This window comes from Drosophila gunungcola, chromosome 3R (assembly GCF_025200985.1).
Source record: "Drosophila gunungcola strain Sukarami chromosome 3R, Dgunungcola_SK_2, whole genome shotgun sequence".
NCBI lineage: Eukaryota > Metazoa > Arthropoda > Insecta > Diptera > Drosophilidae > Drosophila > Drosophila gunungcola.
This window is the reverse complement of record NC_069139.1, coordinates 1663293-1682525: the sequence shown is the minus strand read 5'-3', so window position 1 is coordinate 1682525 and position 19233 is coordinate 1663293. Positions and strand designations below refer to the sequence as shown.

At 35.0% G+C, this 19233-nt stretch overlaps 1 protein-coding gene across 3 annotated transcripts in view; it reads right to left on the bottom strand.

Moving 5' to 3' along the window:
* Window positions 1–455: 455 nt before the first annotated feature.
* Window positions 456–19233, bottom strand: part of LOC128266324 (uncharacterized) — a 34420-nt gene continuing 15642 nt past the window's right edge. For all 3 annotated transcript variants that reach the window (XM_053002774.1, XM_053002775.1, XM_053002776.1), the window contains exons 3-4: window positions 2545–2602; window positions 456–2378 (exon numbers count right to left, since the gene is read on the bottom strand). In XM_053002774.1, coding sequence (XP_052858734.1) covers window positions 2233–2378; window positions 2545–2602 — 204 coding nt within the window. In that variant the 3' untranslated portion in view covers window positions 456–2232. The remainder of the gene's footprint in view (window positions 2379–2544; window positions 2603–19233) is intronic.

Here is a 19233-nt window from a genome sequence, read left to right as displayed (position 1 = left end):
AATTTTTCACATCGTCCTGGGATCGATATTAGAATCCAAATTTTGAATAAATGAAAATAAATTATAAGAAAAACAGAAACCATGTGCAATGAATAATAGTGTTATTAGATGAATTCACCACTTCTGAATTTCAAGCCAAAAATATATTTGAGCCATAAATAATTTCGTCCTTCTTTCTTAGTTTCGTAGTTTTTGTACAAAGTGTCGGCAGAAAAGAGCGCAGAAAGCCCTCAATTCAGGCAATAAAGTCCCGGGGAGACAAATATTTATTGCCCTGTTGAACTCCGGAATATTTCTCAGCCAAGGCTTAACTTGGCCATTACTCTTTTTTGGCTCAGTTTGTCAGAGGCACTTCGCTCTAGTTGCTGAGTGGTGGCCCTTGAACAATGGGGCTCATTAATTCGATTGTTTGGTTTGAAAACAAAAAAGAAAACTAAATTGGTTTATTTTTTGACTGTTTTATTGAAGTTTGTTACTAAAAATTTAAATTAAAATTTTATTGGAAATACATATACCATATACATACATTTTTTTTAGTGTTGTTGTAATTGCAATTGAAATTTTTTCGTTTCGTGTTCGATGAGAATGTAAAATTAAATGATTGCATTAAATGTGGCCAAAGCAGACAGATCGCCAGACTTTTTAGTTGGTAAAATATCAGGGAAAATTTGTAGTTATAATATATTCAAATGAAAATTAGATTTACACGTTTTATTAAATGGGTGAGGAATTTTAATCATATGCAAATTATTCAAATGTGAGCTTTAAATACGAGCATATAAGCTGCTTTGGTATCGAGGAACTAACTTTTAACATTTGCATATTTCACACATTTCGTTTGCTTTAATATAGTGAAAGCGCTTAGACCTAAACTCTATATCTTTTTAGGTATATATCGTATGTATTGTTCATCTTATATGATTATAAGTATTAATCGTTCAAAATATTATTATTGTAAATAATTAAAAATGGAATCGCGTAAGTGCTCTATAAGAAAATCGTTAAGAACTTTTATGGTAATTCACTCGGGTTCACTAAACTCTCGATAATTCTAAATAATTCTATTAATTAATTAGTTTTTTACCTACGTTATGCCGAATGGTTTCTATCTGAGCTAGACTTTTGCTACAAGTATTTTATTAGTGAATATCAACTGATTTGTATCATTGCGTTGTTTTAGTTTTAATATTAGTTTAGAATCTCATGAACAGTGGAGTGAGAACTTCTTCGATTTTCTAAAGTGTTTGCAACTATTATCATAATTCGTTCGACCTTAAGCTTACGTTTACATGTGAATTTAACAAACATTAGTTTTGCTTTTTTTCGAACAAAAATCAACAACTTCTTACTAGACGTTATTTGCTTAGGGAACAACATATAATGAACAGACTTCCAGCAAATATTACTGTGCCAAAGTGCAAAGTCACAGACCCCAAATTAAACTCACTGTGACTTTGACATTTGCGTAATATTTGCGGACCCTTGTGAAAATTTAAATCAAACCTCTATCTCTCTTGAAAAGTGATTTCCTTTTTCAAGTGTCAAGGAATACGGAATGCTAAGTATCTAATTTCTACTTTCGTTATTTAACCTTAGGTGTACTTTAAATAGTATGTTCATGAAATGCATCAACTCGAATTCGGCGATATTCTTTTATGATTGCGATTTCTTATGTACTTTTGACAGCTGGCATAATCTTAAATATAATATTTTTTTTTATAATTTTATAATGCGCTTGCTTTTAAATATTTTTTTTAACACGATTTAAGTTGTCATTGCAATTGTTATTTCTTGTGAATATGAATTAGTTAAGCTTTCGAATGATCTTACACACCTCGTTATAATTAACCAACACTGTTTGTGTTTTTTTTTTGGGAAGACAGTCAGAAATACAAAGCCTCAAACCAAAGACTCTATAACATAGTGTATTATAAAGTCTTTGCTCAAACTATAAGTACCAAACATGTAGTAAAAATTTATATATTTTTCCATACGCATATAATCAGAAATCGTATGAGATTACAAATTACAGAAAAGAAAAATTTAAATGGTTAATTTTCGCTTCTTAGTTAGATTAGGTCCCGTTCACAGAATTTTGTTTATATTTTTAATTTAGTTTGTAAACTAAAAATAAATGCTAACGGTTGAAATTTTATACATTTTCTTGCAGCTAAATAATAATAAAAATTAAAGAAATCGAGCAAAGATAAGTTGGTTCATCTTAAGACCCACTTAACGTCGCGTGTTCCAAAGATCGTTGATTGAGGGCCAGGCCATTGAAAGTATGGGCAGGGTCAACAGGATGACGGAGTATGCCAAATGGGTGCCGGAATTGCAGCCATCCTCGGTGCAGCAGTACGTTTGTGTCTCCCAAATTTCTAACAAAATAATTAGAACAATATTTCATAATTAACTCAGGTCACAACTCAATAATTGCAGATGTCAGTATTTAAATAATTAGTCGGTTTTTCACAACAAATTTTAATCCTGCCCAATTACATAGTTTAATTAGCTTGTGGTTTACAAAAAATGGCAATAACTCACCTTTCTCCTGGCACTCGGTAGCACAATCGCGAACAGTCGACAGCTCACTAACATATTTCTGAAAAAAAAACAAGCAGAACAGGAAATATAAAATAACATTTCGTAATTGTGGTATTTGGATTCATATTCATGACAGCTTAATTAAATATCAACCGAGTGCAAATGCATGTGTACTGTCAATTTAAAAAAAATCTGTTGGTCAACAGGGCGTATGAATGTCATTTGGAATGCCTTTTTATGGCTTTCGTAATCAATATCAAATAAAAATAATCAGGATGAGGACTCCATTATAGTAAAATTTATTCAGTTTTAATATATATTTGTATATTTCGTTTTTATCACCAATTTAATAGCCGTTAATGTAATAAATTCGAGTTTTATTTTATGTCATAAATTGCAGCAATATTTTTGTCGAATTATCCTTTTAAATACGCCTGATGACTTTAATGCTGAAATCGATTTCAACAAACTGGGATTAAATTGCTAAATTATTCTGTATTTGATTATACTGATTAAAATGCTTAATTATCTAGAATTTCTATACTAACAAAATTGTTTATTGCATTAAAACACAATAAAAAACTTTGATTAACCTTCTGCTATTTAATTTTCATTTAATTTATGCCGGCATAACCGAATAATTTACATAAAGCTGTATAATTTACGCAGTTGGTGGCGTATTTAACAATTTAATGCAGCAACGAATAAAAAATAACAAGCTACCGAAATGTATAAGGAACAAAAAGTCTAGGAAGACCCTAAACTTTAAATAACACAACACAGACACCGACATTTATAGGTATGAACATAAACATTTTTACGACCTTGATGGGATTCCAAAAGTAGGATTAGGACGCAGCAGAGACCTTTGTTTTCTTGGCAAAATGATTTGCCATTAAGTTAACCAGTATCAATATGAGTGCCTTTCATGATAAGTAGGTCATAAGTTGGTTATCTTAAGAGTCACGCTGACCCAAGCAGATTTCAATCAAACCCTAAAATAGCTTTTCAGTTTGATGTCTAGGTAATTTCGTAAGAATGCTCTGAAGAAATTATATATTTCGCTCACACATTCGGAAACAATATTTTGCGGTCTAAGCCACTTTTGATGCTCTTTTAACGACGGTTTCGTGAGTTCAACAAGGGGGCCTTATGTTTTTGCCTGACTACGAATAAATAAACATAAAACACATCGTACAACCTAATATACTTGCAGTCTAGAGTTACTGCACAAGCTGGTTTTTAGCATATATATACATATGGCTGGCATTTAAGTTTACGACAACATAAGCAGGGGACACACATGACAAAGATTGTCGCCGGGGCCTGGAGGAAGGACGTTAGTTGTTCCCTCGAAACACCCCCTTTAAACTATCTAGTTAATTGAAAAATAAGGAAGAGGACCCCGACTATTAGATACCCGTTACTTAGCCAACCAACCCAACTTAGCCAACCAATTTAAACATATGTATACCGCCCAATAATTGACCTTTAAATCTTTGATCCTCAATAAAAATATATAAAACTTATTGGATATTTTACCACCTGTTACATACTTCTCAACATATAAAATATACCCCTTTACTCTTAGAGCAACGGGTATAATAAGGCGCTCCCTAGTAGGTAACACCAGCTCTTTGCGGCCCATTAGGCAAATAATAAACATGTTCAATAATTACCCTGAGGTGTGCAGCGTGTGTGAGTGAGTGTTATTCTTTGGTCGCAGCCGCACAACAATGCACCTGCCACCAGCAACTACAAACCTGCAACATGCAACCACTGCGCCCAAGGATAGGCAATACAAAACACGTGTTCACACCAGGAGGCCACAAGATGGCAGGACGCAGGAGCAATAGCATCAGAAGAAGCAACGGAAGGCAGACAGCCGAGGCAGCTTATGGGGCACTTAAACCGCTTAATCGATTGAGCCGAGTGGTGTGGCAGTGGCAGTGGCAGTGGCCGGGAGGGCGATGTGCAACAATCCGGGTCCTGAAACCCGGCTAAGCCATTCCGCAGCACTTAACGACTTTGCGTGCTTATCGCCCGTTGGTAGCTATAGCCTTAGCCACCATGGCATCACATAGCCAGGACGTCTGCAGCTGGCACTGCACATTGGCAGCTCATTGTTTATGTAACAGGTCCGGCGATAGTGACCACTGTAATGGACCTCCCACTGCACTTTGCCACACGCTGCAAAAAAATTTGCATAAAAAAGTGTTTTGCACACCGATTGTGTATATATTGCTATATATTGTAAGCCTTAACAGTGCCTTTTTTCTCCAAAAACCCAAAAACACCGTAAAAAAAAACTTTTTTTGCATTAAAAGCCTGGGAAATTACGCCCAAAAGTTAGACTGTCAAACATCGTTGGATTCGTCATAAAATGTCCAATCAAATGGCATTCACAGCCAAATTTTTTCAGTTTTTCAAATTTTGGCAAGAAATTAAAATGTAAGCCCTTATCAAAAACGCGAAAAATTAAAAAAACAGGAATTATGCATTAAAAATATGTTGCTTCCTACGGATTTGCTAATTTTATTAGAGCCATTACTTAAATCAAAACCATATTTAACTTTTTTTAATAGTCTTTGACTCATTTGTTTCGTGTGTACGTTGCGGAAAATGTTGTCTTATTAAAATGAGACGACACCTCGCATTATATGTGGCATCTAAACGTTCACACACTGCGTTTTCATTGCCATTGTCTGTGCATAATTTGTGCCGCTTATGTCCTCCTGGCTAAGTAACCCCACAAGCACTAAAAGGGGTGTTGAATGGGTAAGCTCATTATGTGAAGTAATGTGGCTAATATAGATAATGTGGGTATAATAACTGGGGACAAACAGATGGCTGACATAGGTTCAACTAGGAGCAGTGGAATTTCAGTCACATCGAATGCTAAATAATCATCATTTATTATGCAATCAGGCTGATGTACCACCGAAATGTCACCAAACTTAATTTCCTTTCAGCTTTCCTTCTTTGGTGAGTCACTTGCACAGATTTATGCATCTGGCCTAGTTTAAAAATGAAATGCGAACAAAAAATGTTTCCAAAGGGGGGCCGGAGAAAAAGGCAGGGGGCGTGGCTATGGTCTGTCGAGCACGTCGGTCCAAATGCAGCTCGGCATGTTATTTGGTTGTTAGGCCAAAAGTTGGACCAAAGGAAAACACGAAAAACGTTGAGCAGAGCAATAATCTTGAGACAGCCGTGGAAAAGTTCCTCCACATTGCCAGTGCGCTACTTTCAGTTAAGCCAGTTATATCATCTCCACAGCTTAGTTGTGATTTGAACAACCGTCCAACCCGAACCCGCATCGTGTACCCCACTATATACCCCACTGTATACCCCACTATGCACCCCAAACTAAGCCAAACTCAAGCAGACAGCGACTGATGACGACGTTGATGATTTCAATTTTGCATGCAAGTGACAGCAAAATGAAGAAAAAGGGACCTCTAAAAAACTAAAAGACGCAAGTTGCTAAAAAAAAAGGGAAAAAAGTGGTAATGACAGGAAAGTACTGCCATTGCAAAAAAGGAGAAAATATGAAAAACAAGGTTGTATATCTAGTTAAGGGGGTAAAAGCGTTCAATACCCTTTAGCAAAATTATTTTATTTGATAGAATATAAGTTATTACTTCAAAAGTTATTAAACCCTTGCGTCAAACCTTATGGTTTATAAAATATAAATATACAAATAATTTTGTTTCTGCTAATAGCGCTACAAAATTAATAGACTGCTTATTCAAATTTGAATATAAGAAAAACAATTCACTTATTAAAAAAAAATTTTATTTTGATTCTAAATTATGCAAAAAAAAAACTCTAGCAATTTGTATAAGTTTGTTTGAAAACAGTTATAAACTTAAGAAACTTGATAGTACTCATAAATAAAGCTGTATTGGTTGAGAAGTGTTCTAGCAATAATATAATACCCACTTCAAGGGTATAAAAACGAAGAGGAGCGGGAAACTAGATACGACGTCATGAGTGGCAATGGCAACTTTGAACTGTGGGCATGTGTGGGTGCGTTTTGTCAGAGTGTGTGTGTTTGTGTGTAAGTGTGTGAGTACAGACAGGGTGCAGGCATCGTCCCATAGCAATTTATAAAAATTTCAAGTGCTCGGGGGTAAAGGCTTATCCTCATGAATCCACTGCAATGATGCACAATTTTTCACAATTTCTATGTATTAACAAAATTTGTTTGGCTTATTGGTTTTGGTAATTAATGGTTTTGGTATAGTTGGTATGCAAATGGGCTTACAGTTATTCCGCATTATCCTTGAACTGAAATGTCCTCGTCAATATTTATCTAGTCGAACTCAATAAATCCTTTCAGCATCCGTCATTGAAATCATCAACGAATCTGGTCACGAACTTGATTGCGAAATCCACTTGAACATTTTTGCGACATTAATTACAGAGTCGTGACTTATCATAACGACAAGCGCCGTTTGCATTCAAAATAACTCAATACGGAAAGGCATTAAAGTTGCAAAACAAATGAATAATTCAAGAACGCTTTAATTCAATTTCAAATGAAATTTCTGGCCAACAATGAAAGAAAGTGAGAAGTTCAGTCAAGTGAACGGTAAAAGAAAAACGCAATGAGGCGCACACAAAAAGCAAAGTGATCAGGAAAAAGTGCAATGTAAGACAGTTTTCTTTGGAAAGTGAAATCGTAAAGGAGGCCCAAAGCAACTTCTTCGGCTCTCATATGCATTTTCCAAACATTGACTTCAATTATTGAGCCCAGGTGTTGTGACAGTCCCCAGCTCTCGCTTTTTCGCGTTCGCTTCAGTTGCCACATTGAATGAGCACAGAAAGTTACTCTATAAACAGCTGCGGTCATGCAAACAGTAGTTGTTTAGCGTGTGGAAATAGCAATTGAAAGTAGTTTTGAACTTAAAAAATGTTTTTTAATTTTTTATGAAGCTTATACTATAAACAAAATTTGGCACATATAAAAATCAACATTTATCAAACGAACATTATTCTAATCTATTTATAAAAAATTGTATTAACAAATACAATTTGGTAATTTTTTAATTAAGAAAAATGTATTTTTGTTCCAACCAAAAGTGCAGATAACGAGAATTTTTGTTAACTTTCTTAAATTATTTACTGGAGTATTTTGACAAGTGAATTTAAAAAATAATAAACTGTGTTAATTTTTTTCGAAAAGCTAAAACAATATGAAATGTTTTTAAAACCTAATTTTGTTCATTGGTAACTAAACATTAAGATATAAGTTTTCCTATGCTTCACAGGTATGTTTGTCCCACTACTATTATTATGACCGCTGCTGTTTGTAGAGAGGGTGCAGCCTCGTTGCCTTTGCTCCATTATCAAAATGCAATTTCATCAATGCTGGCTTTGAGACCTCAAAAAAAATCCAGAAAAACCAGCAACAAAAATGTTAAAATGTCTGAAATTTGATTTTCCCCTTCCAGAGTGAACGCTCTGCACTGTGGCATGCAGCAGGCATCGGCTTTCAGCAGCGGCTCACTGCGAATCCCACGACCCCATCCTATCCCCCATTTTGAGAACCCTGTTCAATCCCTGCCAGCAGCCAAGATTCACAAAGCAAAAGTAGTGAGAAAACACTTTTTGGCAGTGCACTTTGTGGCATGGCAGCAGGAATTTTGTATAAAACGACGCTTCAACCTTTAAAAATTTAGCTCTCCATTTGCGGGTATACATAGTATACATATTGAGCATATATATTTTTGGCCGCGGGGCCTATACGTAATGCAATAAACTGATTCGGCCAAAGACCAGTCTACATATCATCTATGTAAGTGCTATTTACAATTAAGGACAAATTGGCTTAAATGTGAATCAATGCCGAAGGCCTCTTCATTTTTAGCCTTAACTTTTAATAATCACGGACTCTGAATCAAAATATTTACAAGAAAGTGCTTTTACCATGTGGTAAAAATATTAAATTGACACTTGTCCAGACCAAATAACATTGCCTCAAGGCCAAACAGGCAATATATGGACAAAATAGGGTTTACTGGCTCTAAATGATTTTTACCTATTTGCTCAAAAACCAAAAAAACCAAATGGCTCGTAAAATGCTTGTAGTAAATATGCGGTCTCATCGAATTATATTTTTATTGCTCATTTTCAATTACCCTTAAATAATCGTTAGTTTATTATACAGACAATAAAAGAAAGGTGAAAGCTTTTCGAGAAGTAAGGCTTTAAAATGCTTTTGCGAATGTTCAAAGCCACACTGATAATAAAACGAAATAATAAAATAAAATTTTTGGTTATTGTGTCAAACATTTTAAATTCCAAATTAAATTAAAATGCATAACAAATTAAATTGCATGATTATATATTAAAATATTTAATAAATGTTAAAATATCCGATTTAAAATGGTGCCTCCCTTTTTTAAAGTTTTTATATATATGTTTTAAATGTAAATGAAACTTTTAGATTTTAAAATATATTTTTTAAGAAATGTAGTTGTTAATTTTATAAAAAAAAGCTGTTGTTTAGTATTTAAAAAACTTGGATTTAAAACGCTGTTTAGCAGTGCACTAAATATAAGCTTGACAAGCTAAGCATATTTCCAGTAAAGGTTCAAACGAGTCCATCTAAATGTCACATCAGCGAGGTTGGCCCAACTCAAAAAATGGCGCCTCAACTAGGGTGTTATACTCAATTGGTTTCTCTAGATTGCCCTCATCATTGTCAGGCTCACCTTTTGGTGGCCCAGTTGACCCACATCGCAGATGCTACAGTTGCCATAGACTAGAAAAAGGGGCAAATGTTGATGAGCTGGCAAAACGAACGTGCCACAAGCATTTGGGCTGGGCTTCTTAAGACCAAAGATTAAAAACCCAAACCATGAATACCCATATAGTAGCTATGAGCCAGAATGCAAATTTCGTGTTTCGGTTGGCAGGTAATAATTTTTCAGCCCGACAGGCGATAACTGAAAGTGACCGAAATACACAGCAAATGTGGGCTAATGGCAAACAGCAGCAACGACAATTGCATTTTATTTTTTTTGCGCACACACAATGGCAAACATCGTGCGACAAACACGAACAACCGGAAGCCGGATGTATTGTCATTTATTTACAAAGGAAGGCAAAGCTGCGCCTGTCCAACGAACTTATCGTCCGGCCATTATGTCGATGCCTCACAGCATTCAGTTTTCTGTTTCCAGTTTCCAGTTTTCTAGTGTCCAGTGTTCAGTGTCCATGTGGCAAACAATGGCAGCTGCAGTTTGCCACTGCAGTATCCAAATAAACATACTTCTGCTGCAGGAAGCAAATCCAACAGGATAATCAAGTTTAAGAGCGATAAAAACTACAAGACATGGATTGCAACGCCGGCTCTTCCCACCTCCTGTTCGTACATTTATATCCCCTCTAAACTTGTATCGATCGGAAAACTCCTTCTGCCGGAATTGGTTATTATTACAACACTTGGCCACAAACTTAGGCTTTGGCTGCCCGACAATTTAGCCTTGTATTTGTGGAAAATCTATTGAGTTTCAGAGTCAAACCAAAAATTACGCACCACATAAGATTACCATTTAAATAATAACAGCTGCTTTGCAACATGGGCTAGCCCGCTGAGTGTATAAGTTGTCACAATGAAAAGTTAGTTTGTACAATTTAAATTCGATAGTTACCAGCCGTAGCTCCGTTTTTTTAGCTAAAAGTAATGAAAGCCTACTTTAAGCTGTTCATTAAGGCGATAATACAAGCCATAGTAAATGTAAAATGTATCTAACTAAATTGATTAAACTTCAGTGTACCTTTAATAAATAAACTATAAAGTGTGATTTTAGTTTAATAAAAACTTAAATTATCTTAGTTTGTCTTTTTAACTTTAACTAAAAATAGGGGCCGCGCGAAACTTTATTGCACTTTTCTTACCAAACAGAAAGTCCAGATCAATACGCTTTTTCTAAAAAGATCTTTATGTATAGTATATATTACTCAGGGAAATAAGTTTATTGCTTGTCTTCGAAGACATGTTCTGAACCGTCAAACGATTTGTAGTGGTTTTGTTCAACGGGGGACTAAACGGGCTGCCATCTCCTCCAAAATGGTTACATGGAATCCTCTTGTGCATCGGCAGCTGTTGGCTAGTCGACATGTAATTGACACCGAAAATGACAGCTCAAGGGAACAGGCAGTGCCCTCAATGGACTTATGGTTATTGCCTAAGGACCAAATTGTGGATAGGAGTAAGCCATTAGGACCAGGACCTCCACTTTCCTGCTCAGTGTCAAACTGTGTAGTTGAGCTCATGAGTCAGGAAACATGATGATGCAAGATGCTTTGTTGCATGGGGATTGTTCTTTTTGGCCATAGAAAACTAATAAAATCTAGAAAAAAATAAGAAACGAAAAAGAACAATCTAACAGATATTTTATTAATTTCATTGTGAACAATTGTTCGAAAATGTACACTTTGAAATACAAAATCTATTTTAATTTTGATTTAACTAAGTAGCCAATGCTTATGGAAATTGAAGTATTATAAGCAAAATGTGCAGATATTTTATAGAGACGATCTAAATACATTTAAGTAACAATAAAGTTTGTTTGAAAATTGAACTAAAAAGATAAATATTAAACATTTTATTAAAACCTCTCTTTTATATTTTACGCAAATAAACAACCATCTTAAAAAATTGAAACTTATTTTTCAAATCAATTAAGAAGCCCATGCTTTGGCATTATGGAAACGGCATTACGACTTTTTCCTTGTGTAGAGAAACTTTAGCAGAATTCATTATGGAAATAGTTCTGGGCATTCTTATTAAAACCAATATCAAATATTCATAGATAGCGATGTACGAATTCAATAAGCACATTTAGCAGCATAAACTTCACGTCGCCAAGTTTGCCTACGTGAGCAAAAACGGCCAACTGTGCTTGCATTAATTTGCGTTAATTTCGAGAGCCTGGCGCAAAGTTGAACGAATGGGCCAGCCGCCAAGGCGGAGGCAAAGGCAAAGGAAAGACAGGGCACGCGACCAGGACTTGGCCAAGTCAGGACTGTAATTAAATTTGATAAATGACGGCACTCTGACCTCGACCAGCACCACCACCCAGTAAAAAGGACCACTGCACACAAAAATAAACTTATATAAAAATAATTCTTAATTATTTTACGAAATCGTCATGTAGTTTGTTGATTTATTTTTTCGGGAATTTAAATAGTTTTATACAATTACAAATTGTAATCCACTTTTTTTTGTTTTTGTTTTAACTTTTTTTTTGTTTAAGCAAGTTAGTTGTTACTTAACAATTAAAATCGCTACATTTCTATTTATGTTTGTACATGTAATATATTACAAGTAGCATTTTTATAGATTTTAACTTTTAAATTGTTGATTTAAATTGAGATTTTGTTTGAGTGTGGCCGACTGGCAACGAGGCAGAATACGAATTTAAATCGTAACAATTTATATATATTTTTTTTAAATTATTTTTTGTTGTTTATGAAAGTTAGTTGTTACATCGCAGTTAAAACGCAACGATTTTATTAATTTTTGTACATGTAATTCGTTGTCTTAAAAGTAAAATTACCTATTTTTTATAATTTTAACTGTTAAATTTGTAAAGTTTTACATTCGTTTTATTTTTTAGTGTGGCAGACTGGCAATGAGCCAGCTGTCGAACCGATTCTTGGAAACTGTTCAAGTGTAAACGATCTGCGATTAGCTTGCGTTCGATTCGATTGTGCCAATTTCGCCAGGCTGTTGACAATTATGCCAAAGTTGACAGCTTATGAGCTGCAGGATGTGGTCTGAGCCTGGTCTGGTCTGGCCTCTAATTTATGGCGACTAATTTATCTCGACCCAACGAAACCTTTGGCAAATTAAATTGCAACAAAACTTGATTAATGTCGGTGTTTATGCGGCAGATTCCGAAGAGTATGAGAACGTTTTTCCACTTGAGTTCCGAAAGGGAGAAGAATCGGTAATTAATTACACATGGAGCGCCGCAAAGTATGCAATGAAACGAAAAGGCATTGCGCATACGCCATGTGACCCAGCTTAAAAGGGCTGAGCTCGATGCGGGTCTGTCTATATGCAAACTCAAGCTGCAGAGCATTTACATTTCAAACAGATTTATGGCACTAAATGGTCATTTAGTTGTGGCATTAAACACAGGAATTTTTCATTGGCCCACCTGGTTAAAAAAAAAAAGGAACAAAGGAAATCTAGTCCAAATTAGATGGTAATTTTAAAGATGACACGTCGATAAATCTCAAACGAGACATATTTTTGCACAGTCAATATTGTAATTCTCTGTATATATTCCCTTTTATTTTTTGCGTGTTTGTTTTCAATAAAATTTTACTGCAAAGACATGGACAGTTATTTATGTGTTTGTTAATTAAACAGCAAGCGAAATATTTGCTTACTGCCCCGGTTTATATAACAAGGGCTATTGTTTGTGCTTTCGCATCATTTCGCATGCAAAGTGTTGTCAGTGAAAACAATTCCAATCAAATTTGCATAAGCATAATAAAAATATATGAACTTTAAATGGGCATTATCACACCCCAGGGGCAACTGACACATATCGAGGTAATCAATCAATTAGGCTATCAATCACCCAAAGGGAAACTACTAAATGAGATTCCTAAGTTCGTTTCATAAAAAATCAATGCATCGAGGGAGTGACTGATTGATTGTTGCTGTCTGGCATTAGATTAAATTTAAGAGTTAATTTGGCCAAAGCATCGTATGATTTGGGTTACAGCAGCTGGCAGAAGATATTACCAAACAATCTACAACTTTTTTTTGGACCCTTGCTAACTTTTCAAGTGGAACAAACTGCTTTCTCACATATACACATATATAAATACAAAACCCAAAAACTCACACACATTTCTACGCTTTACGACCCAGAAACTTTCACGACACTTTGGTTTTAAGAAAATGTTCTAATGAAATTTTCGCGGGTTTCCTGCAGGTATGTATTTTCATATTTATAGTTTTTGTTCTTGGAAATCACATTTTTCATTACAGGAGAAAAACTTTTCAACCAAATCCCACTGAAAGGGGCAAAAGTTGCTCTTTCGTAACAATCCTTTGTCGCTTATTAATTTGTTTTGTTTCTGTTTTTTAGGTCACACATCTGGCTTTAAAAAGGTACACATTCTAAAGAACAATCAATACTGAGATGGAAACAAACTAGAAATGTTGTTTAAAACCCATTGCTTTAAAATATATTTTAATTCATATATATTTAAAATTTATGTTAACCAATTAAATTGGAAATAAACAAGAAAGGAAGCAAACTTCGGCAAGCCGAAGATCATATACCCTTGCAGCTATTGCAAACCGTAATTCTAAAATATTTAACCATTACTATATGTCGAAGAACTAAAAAGAAAATTAAAAAACAACAAAGCTATAATTTTTTGTTGTATTTTTTTACCGATTGTTCCTATGGGAGCTATATGATATAGTCGTCCGATTTTTTTAAATTTAAACCGTAATTCTGAATTATTTAACCATTACTATATGTCGAAGAACCAAAAAAAAAAACAATTTTAATACCCTCTGCAAGGTTATAATTATATTGTTCAAATAAGAATAAAATAAAATTTATGTTTATTTAAACTTAACAATGTTTTGGACTGAATTTAATTTATTTGTATAAAAAAGGTCAATATTTTAGTTTAAGTTTTTCAAATGTGTATAGATTTGTTCAGTTAAAAAAAAGTGCATACCATTTAAATTTAAAATTAAATAAATTTAAGTTTTTCAAACTTCGTAAAACTTTGATATTCTCTAAACCGGCCCAAATGTATTTTTTTGTTGTTGTTGTGAACCCAAATGTCCCATAAAAATCGGATCTTCCTGTTTTAAGTGTATTTCTTTTACGTATAAAAACCATTTTTCCAGGATTTTATCTCCGTTTTAATTGGTTCAATTAAATAAGTTTTAATTGTCATAGATTAGGGTATCGCATATTTAAGCGGATCCACGTGATAAATGCCAGACACTTGGCAGAGCGGGTGCCATAACTCGGCATAAACACAAACATAAACGCAAGATGAGAATGTCATTCGAGAGTTAAAACTAACGACTGTCACAATTTACGTGTGTGATTTACGACATCAAATTTTCAACTCCAGCTGTCGACCATTTTCCTCTTCTTGCGTCGATTTTCGGTTTTTCCTTTTTTTTTGTACCCTCCATTAACTGCTCTGGGCACAAGGTCGCTGGGAAAACATGGAAAACCACTTGGTAATTACTATATACAAGCATTTGTTCTCCGCATTTTTATTACTTCACATTGTTGCTGTTATTGCCTGTCGTTTGTCAACCGAAGCGAAAGCCTTTGCGCGTTAAAATTAATTAACCTGGCATAAATTTTTTCATTAACCAGAAATATGAATTTAAGGAATGGCCTCTCCGAAATTCGTTTGATCATTAATTATGTCCTTAAAGGCTGGGGGCCATCATTAACGAAGAGATATTTCAAGTCGCTTTTTGAATATTCACCACAATTATCTGGCTTATATGGTCAAAGTCCAGTTTGTGGGTTAGTTAATGTCCTCAAAGCAACATCTACATTTCCATCCGCACAGCTTAGATGTGGTTTTTTTGATTTTGCCATAGCAAAACAAACTTTTTCATACAAACTAAACTATTGTTACATGAATTTTGAACTGTTGGGTGTGAAAAATGTAACAATAAGATGCGTATTAAATTTGTGCCACAAATGGATCAAAATAAAACTTATGTGGTTTAAAAATCAGGCCTAAGACTAGAGTTTTAGACTCTTCAGTATAGAAATGAAACTAAAAGTAAATATTGAATACTGTCTGTAGTTTAATTTCAAGACACTTTAAGTTTTTTTTTGGGTGCAATAGGATACCATCAAATGGCAACATTTTATGGCCTTATTATTCGCAAGTACTGGAGCACTTGAATGTGACAATTTATTGTAATTTGCCCAATTTACGCAGATTTCTCTTGAGGTGTCATTCAGCATAAACTTGTCGAGTACGTGCAAGGATTTTCCTCGAAAACTGGGGTATTTGTAGGCCCGTAAGGCATAAAAAGACAAACGATAAACCGCTCAAAATACTGCCACGCAGTTGACACTTAAGCGATTCCAAATTCCATATGCATGTCGCAAATTTCATTTCGCATATGGTATATGCCTACAGTGGCCGTTAGTTAGAGTGATCAGGCCGGGAGGCAAGACCACAGACACCTACATGATATTCGCCTTAATGAGTTACCACTGCAACACAGAAATGCTGTCAATTATTCTGGTTGCAATTTCCATAGCAAAGAGTGGCACACAATGCCATTGTTTGCCGCAGCCGCCATTCAAATAATGCGCTTCTAAGCGTTTGTGCTAGCGCGTAAATCATTTTCAAATGGATATTGTCGAGCAACACATACATCAAACAGTGAAACTTCCCTAATTCATAATTCATAGGTTGTGCGAATCCCTCGCAATTTATCGGCAGTTGTTTAATGAACAAACAGCTTGAAAATTGGGCCAAAATAAAACTACCATTAGTTTGTAATTTGTGTTAAACGATTTCTCCTATAACCAAAATTTTAAAACATTAAAAAAATGATTTCAAATAATAAATTTATTATAAAATGTAAGCTTTTCTTTCGCTAAAGTATATAACTAAAATAATTATTAATCATTTATTTAAGCCCATAGAAACGTTAAAAAATGTTAGAATTTCTACCTAAAAACCTCAAATCAAAAATGTATTTACTTTTTAAATTGATCAAACTAGAGATATGGTTGTTACTTAATTATATAACATTTAATTCTTGAAAAGTTTTACATCTTTAATATTTAAGTTTTTTTGGAATAAAAGCATAATACTTGGAATAGTTCAAAAGCTTTCTCTCTATAATCAGAGACTCAATTTAAGTTGTGAAAGAATCGAGCCAGCCCATTGTGTGCATAACACACATGCACTCACAACCAAGTTATTTCGAAATTTAGTTGCTCGGATTCTTTCAGCAGTTTCCCCACATTTTTCCGTGTGTTTTCCCCGTTTCTTTTTGCACTGCTGGCAGTTGCTGTTTTCGTTTTTTTTCCAGAGCATTGCATTTCTATTATCTTGTGTATTTCTTTTACATTTTTCCAACGCTCAGCATTTTGTTCAAATGCAGCCTCAGCCGCTTAACCTAGCTTTGGTTTTCCTATCCTTTTTTTTTTTTTTGCGCGCGAATCTTTGAAATATTTTAATGTGCTTTGCCTAGATTTATGAAGAGCGTACTTCTGCTTTTGCCCACTCCAACTATTTTTGCGCCTTATTCACTTCCACTTAAAATCCTGCATTAGCAGTTACCGCCTGCAAATAATGCTCTGTTTTATATGCTTAAATCTCAGTTTGCGGTTTGACTTTTGAGCCGACTAACTGGGGAACACTGGAGAAATGGCGGAGAAATGATGGGCGGTGGGTAGATTTATGCAGAAAAAAGGCGTGGCAGCCGCTGCCATTAAGTGGCTTTGGCTTGCAGCTGATAAATGATGCCAGTTGGCCCGGCCATAAACATTTGCGCCTCCTATTTGGCCAAACAATGAATTATGATAATCGCCGGTTCGGTTGAGGTCCATAAATCCCATCGCCTGCATAAATAAAGACCTTGAAATGTATTTCTTTCGCAGTTAGCTGGCACTAGAAACGTAAGCCACTTCAAATGTATAATTTAACTGATTTTCAATGCAGTGTCACGCATTGCTTGAATTATAATTAAAGGAATCAAAACCAGATAATATTAAAAGGTATCAACTAAATTATAATAACTCTAAGATCAAAAGAACTAACTGAAATAATTAATAATAATATAAATAAATATCGTTCATATATATTATATATGTTTTTTTTTAATATTCAGTAATCAAAAACCATTGCTAGTTCGTATTTTACAATACATTTTGGAAAAAATATTTAAAACGACTTGAATTTCAAAGGAAATAATAAAATTAGCACAAGTAGCAGTTAAAAAGGTACATTGAGGTTATCTAAAGTGTACAAAACGTTGCAATAAAATGAATTTTCGAATATATTAATGTAACAAATTTACTACGATATTCGTTTAGATCAACTCCAACTTTTTTAAATACTAAATGAGTACATGAATTTTATAGGTATTATAATGTAACAAGTTAACTACGATGTTCGTTCAGCTTAAGCTGTAAACACACCAAAGCACCAATTGTGAATGTCCAAGAGTGTAAAGTAAACAGATGATGGGTGAATACCGGAAAATGCCAAGTGGGCACACGAAATGAAATCCTTAGCCCAAACAAATGATCCCGGAAGTGAGCGAATTTTTCAAGGCATTAGCAGATCTGACATGACGACGGGCTAAAGGGCTTTGGCACCAGGTGAAGACCTGAAGAGCTGATGAGCTGAAGAGCAGTTGCTGCTGCTGCATTGCCACGTAAGCACAAATTCCGCGCCATAAATCACGGGTAAACAATTTTTTTTCGTCCGCCCTGGATAAAGCAGCGCAAGTGGAAAAACACCCGCACAACAAGAAAAAAAATGCGGAAAAAGTATAGTAGTTGCGTAACTGGACAGGGCCAAGAACGAGGTCAGCTCCAAAAGAAAAAAAAACACAAAAAAGGGGAAAACCAAAAAGGGGGAAAACCAAAAAAGGCCGAAAAAAGAGGAAAAGGAAAAATTTCAACGACACAAATCAGCAGCGACCAAATTGAACGTCAACATGACTTTGATTGTTAGCTGCAAGTTTGAGTACATGGAATGCATACCAGCAAACAAGTCTGAGCCCAGATTTATCCACCAGATATCAGATTCCAGACTCATCCAAAGAAAAACAGTCAGAAACAGAAAACTAAGCAAACCGATGCTTTTAAGCCCTTGCTGCTATTACAAAAATAAAATATAGACATATTTATAATCTATAAAACTACGTAATTAAATAATTGGAACAAAGTTAAATCATATTAATTATACATGTTCTTTTCCAAGTTGAAATAATGTTGATTTTTAAGGCTTTTTGCCTAGTTTTTAAGAAAAAAGGGCACAAATAGGGCTAGTCTAATGTTATAATTTTCATTTTAATTCAGGGTCGGAAATCCCTCCTCGACTCAGTGGCAAAGTTTGGACTGAAATTTTGAATACCCTAGCAAGGGTATAAAAAATTGGCTTGGGATGTGATGATGCCAGGAGAACTGGGCTGTTGGCCCAGTCAAACACATAGTTGGAATTCTGGCGCACAATTTAAGAGCCGGCCAACAACCACAACAATCCCATTGCTACCCCATCACATCCTTCAAATTTGCCCCAAAAAAACGAATGCGAAATCTAGTTGGCAGCTGTTTCCTTAAAGCAAAGACCAGGATGGACCGAAAGCCGGCTGCCCAGCCCATATAAAAGGCGAAAATATGCCAAATTGTCATTCACAAGCATGTGCAAACTATGTCGTCGTCCGTTGAAAGACCCGAAAAGCTATGGAAGTTTCGAGGGATCGCCGTGTGGTGATGGCACCGGGAAATTATGGGCAAACAGACAACACCTTGGCAGGCAATAATTCATCTAAGATTCCATTTTAGGGATTTAAAGCGTAACACCGTTCAGCATCCTTTGGGGAAATGCAGTATCTACCAACAGCACATGTTATCATATATTTTCGGTGCACCAGGAAATTTTAAACTTTCTGTTTTCCATTAT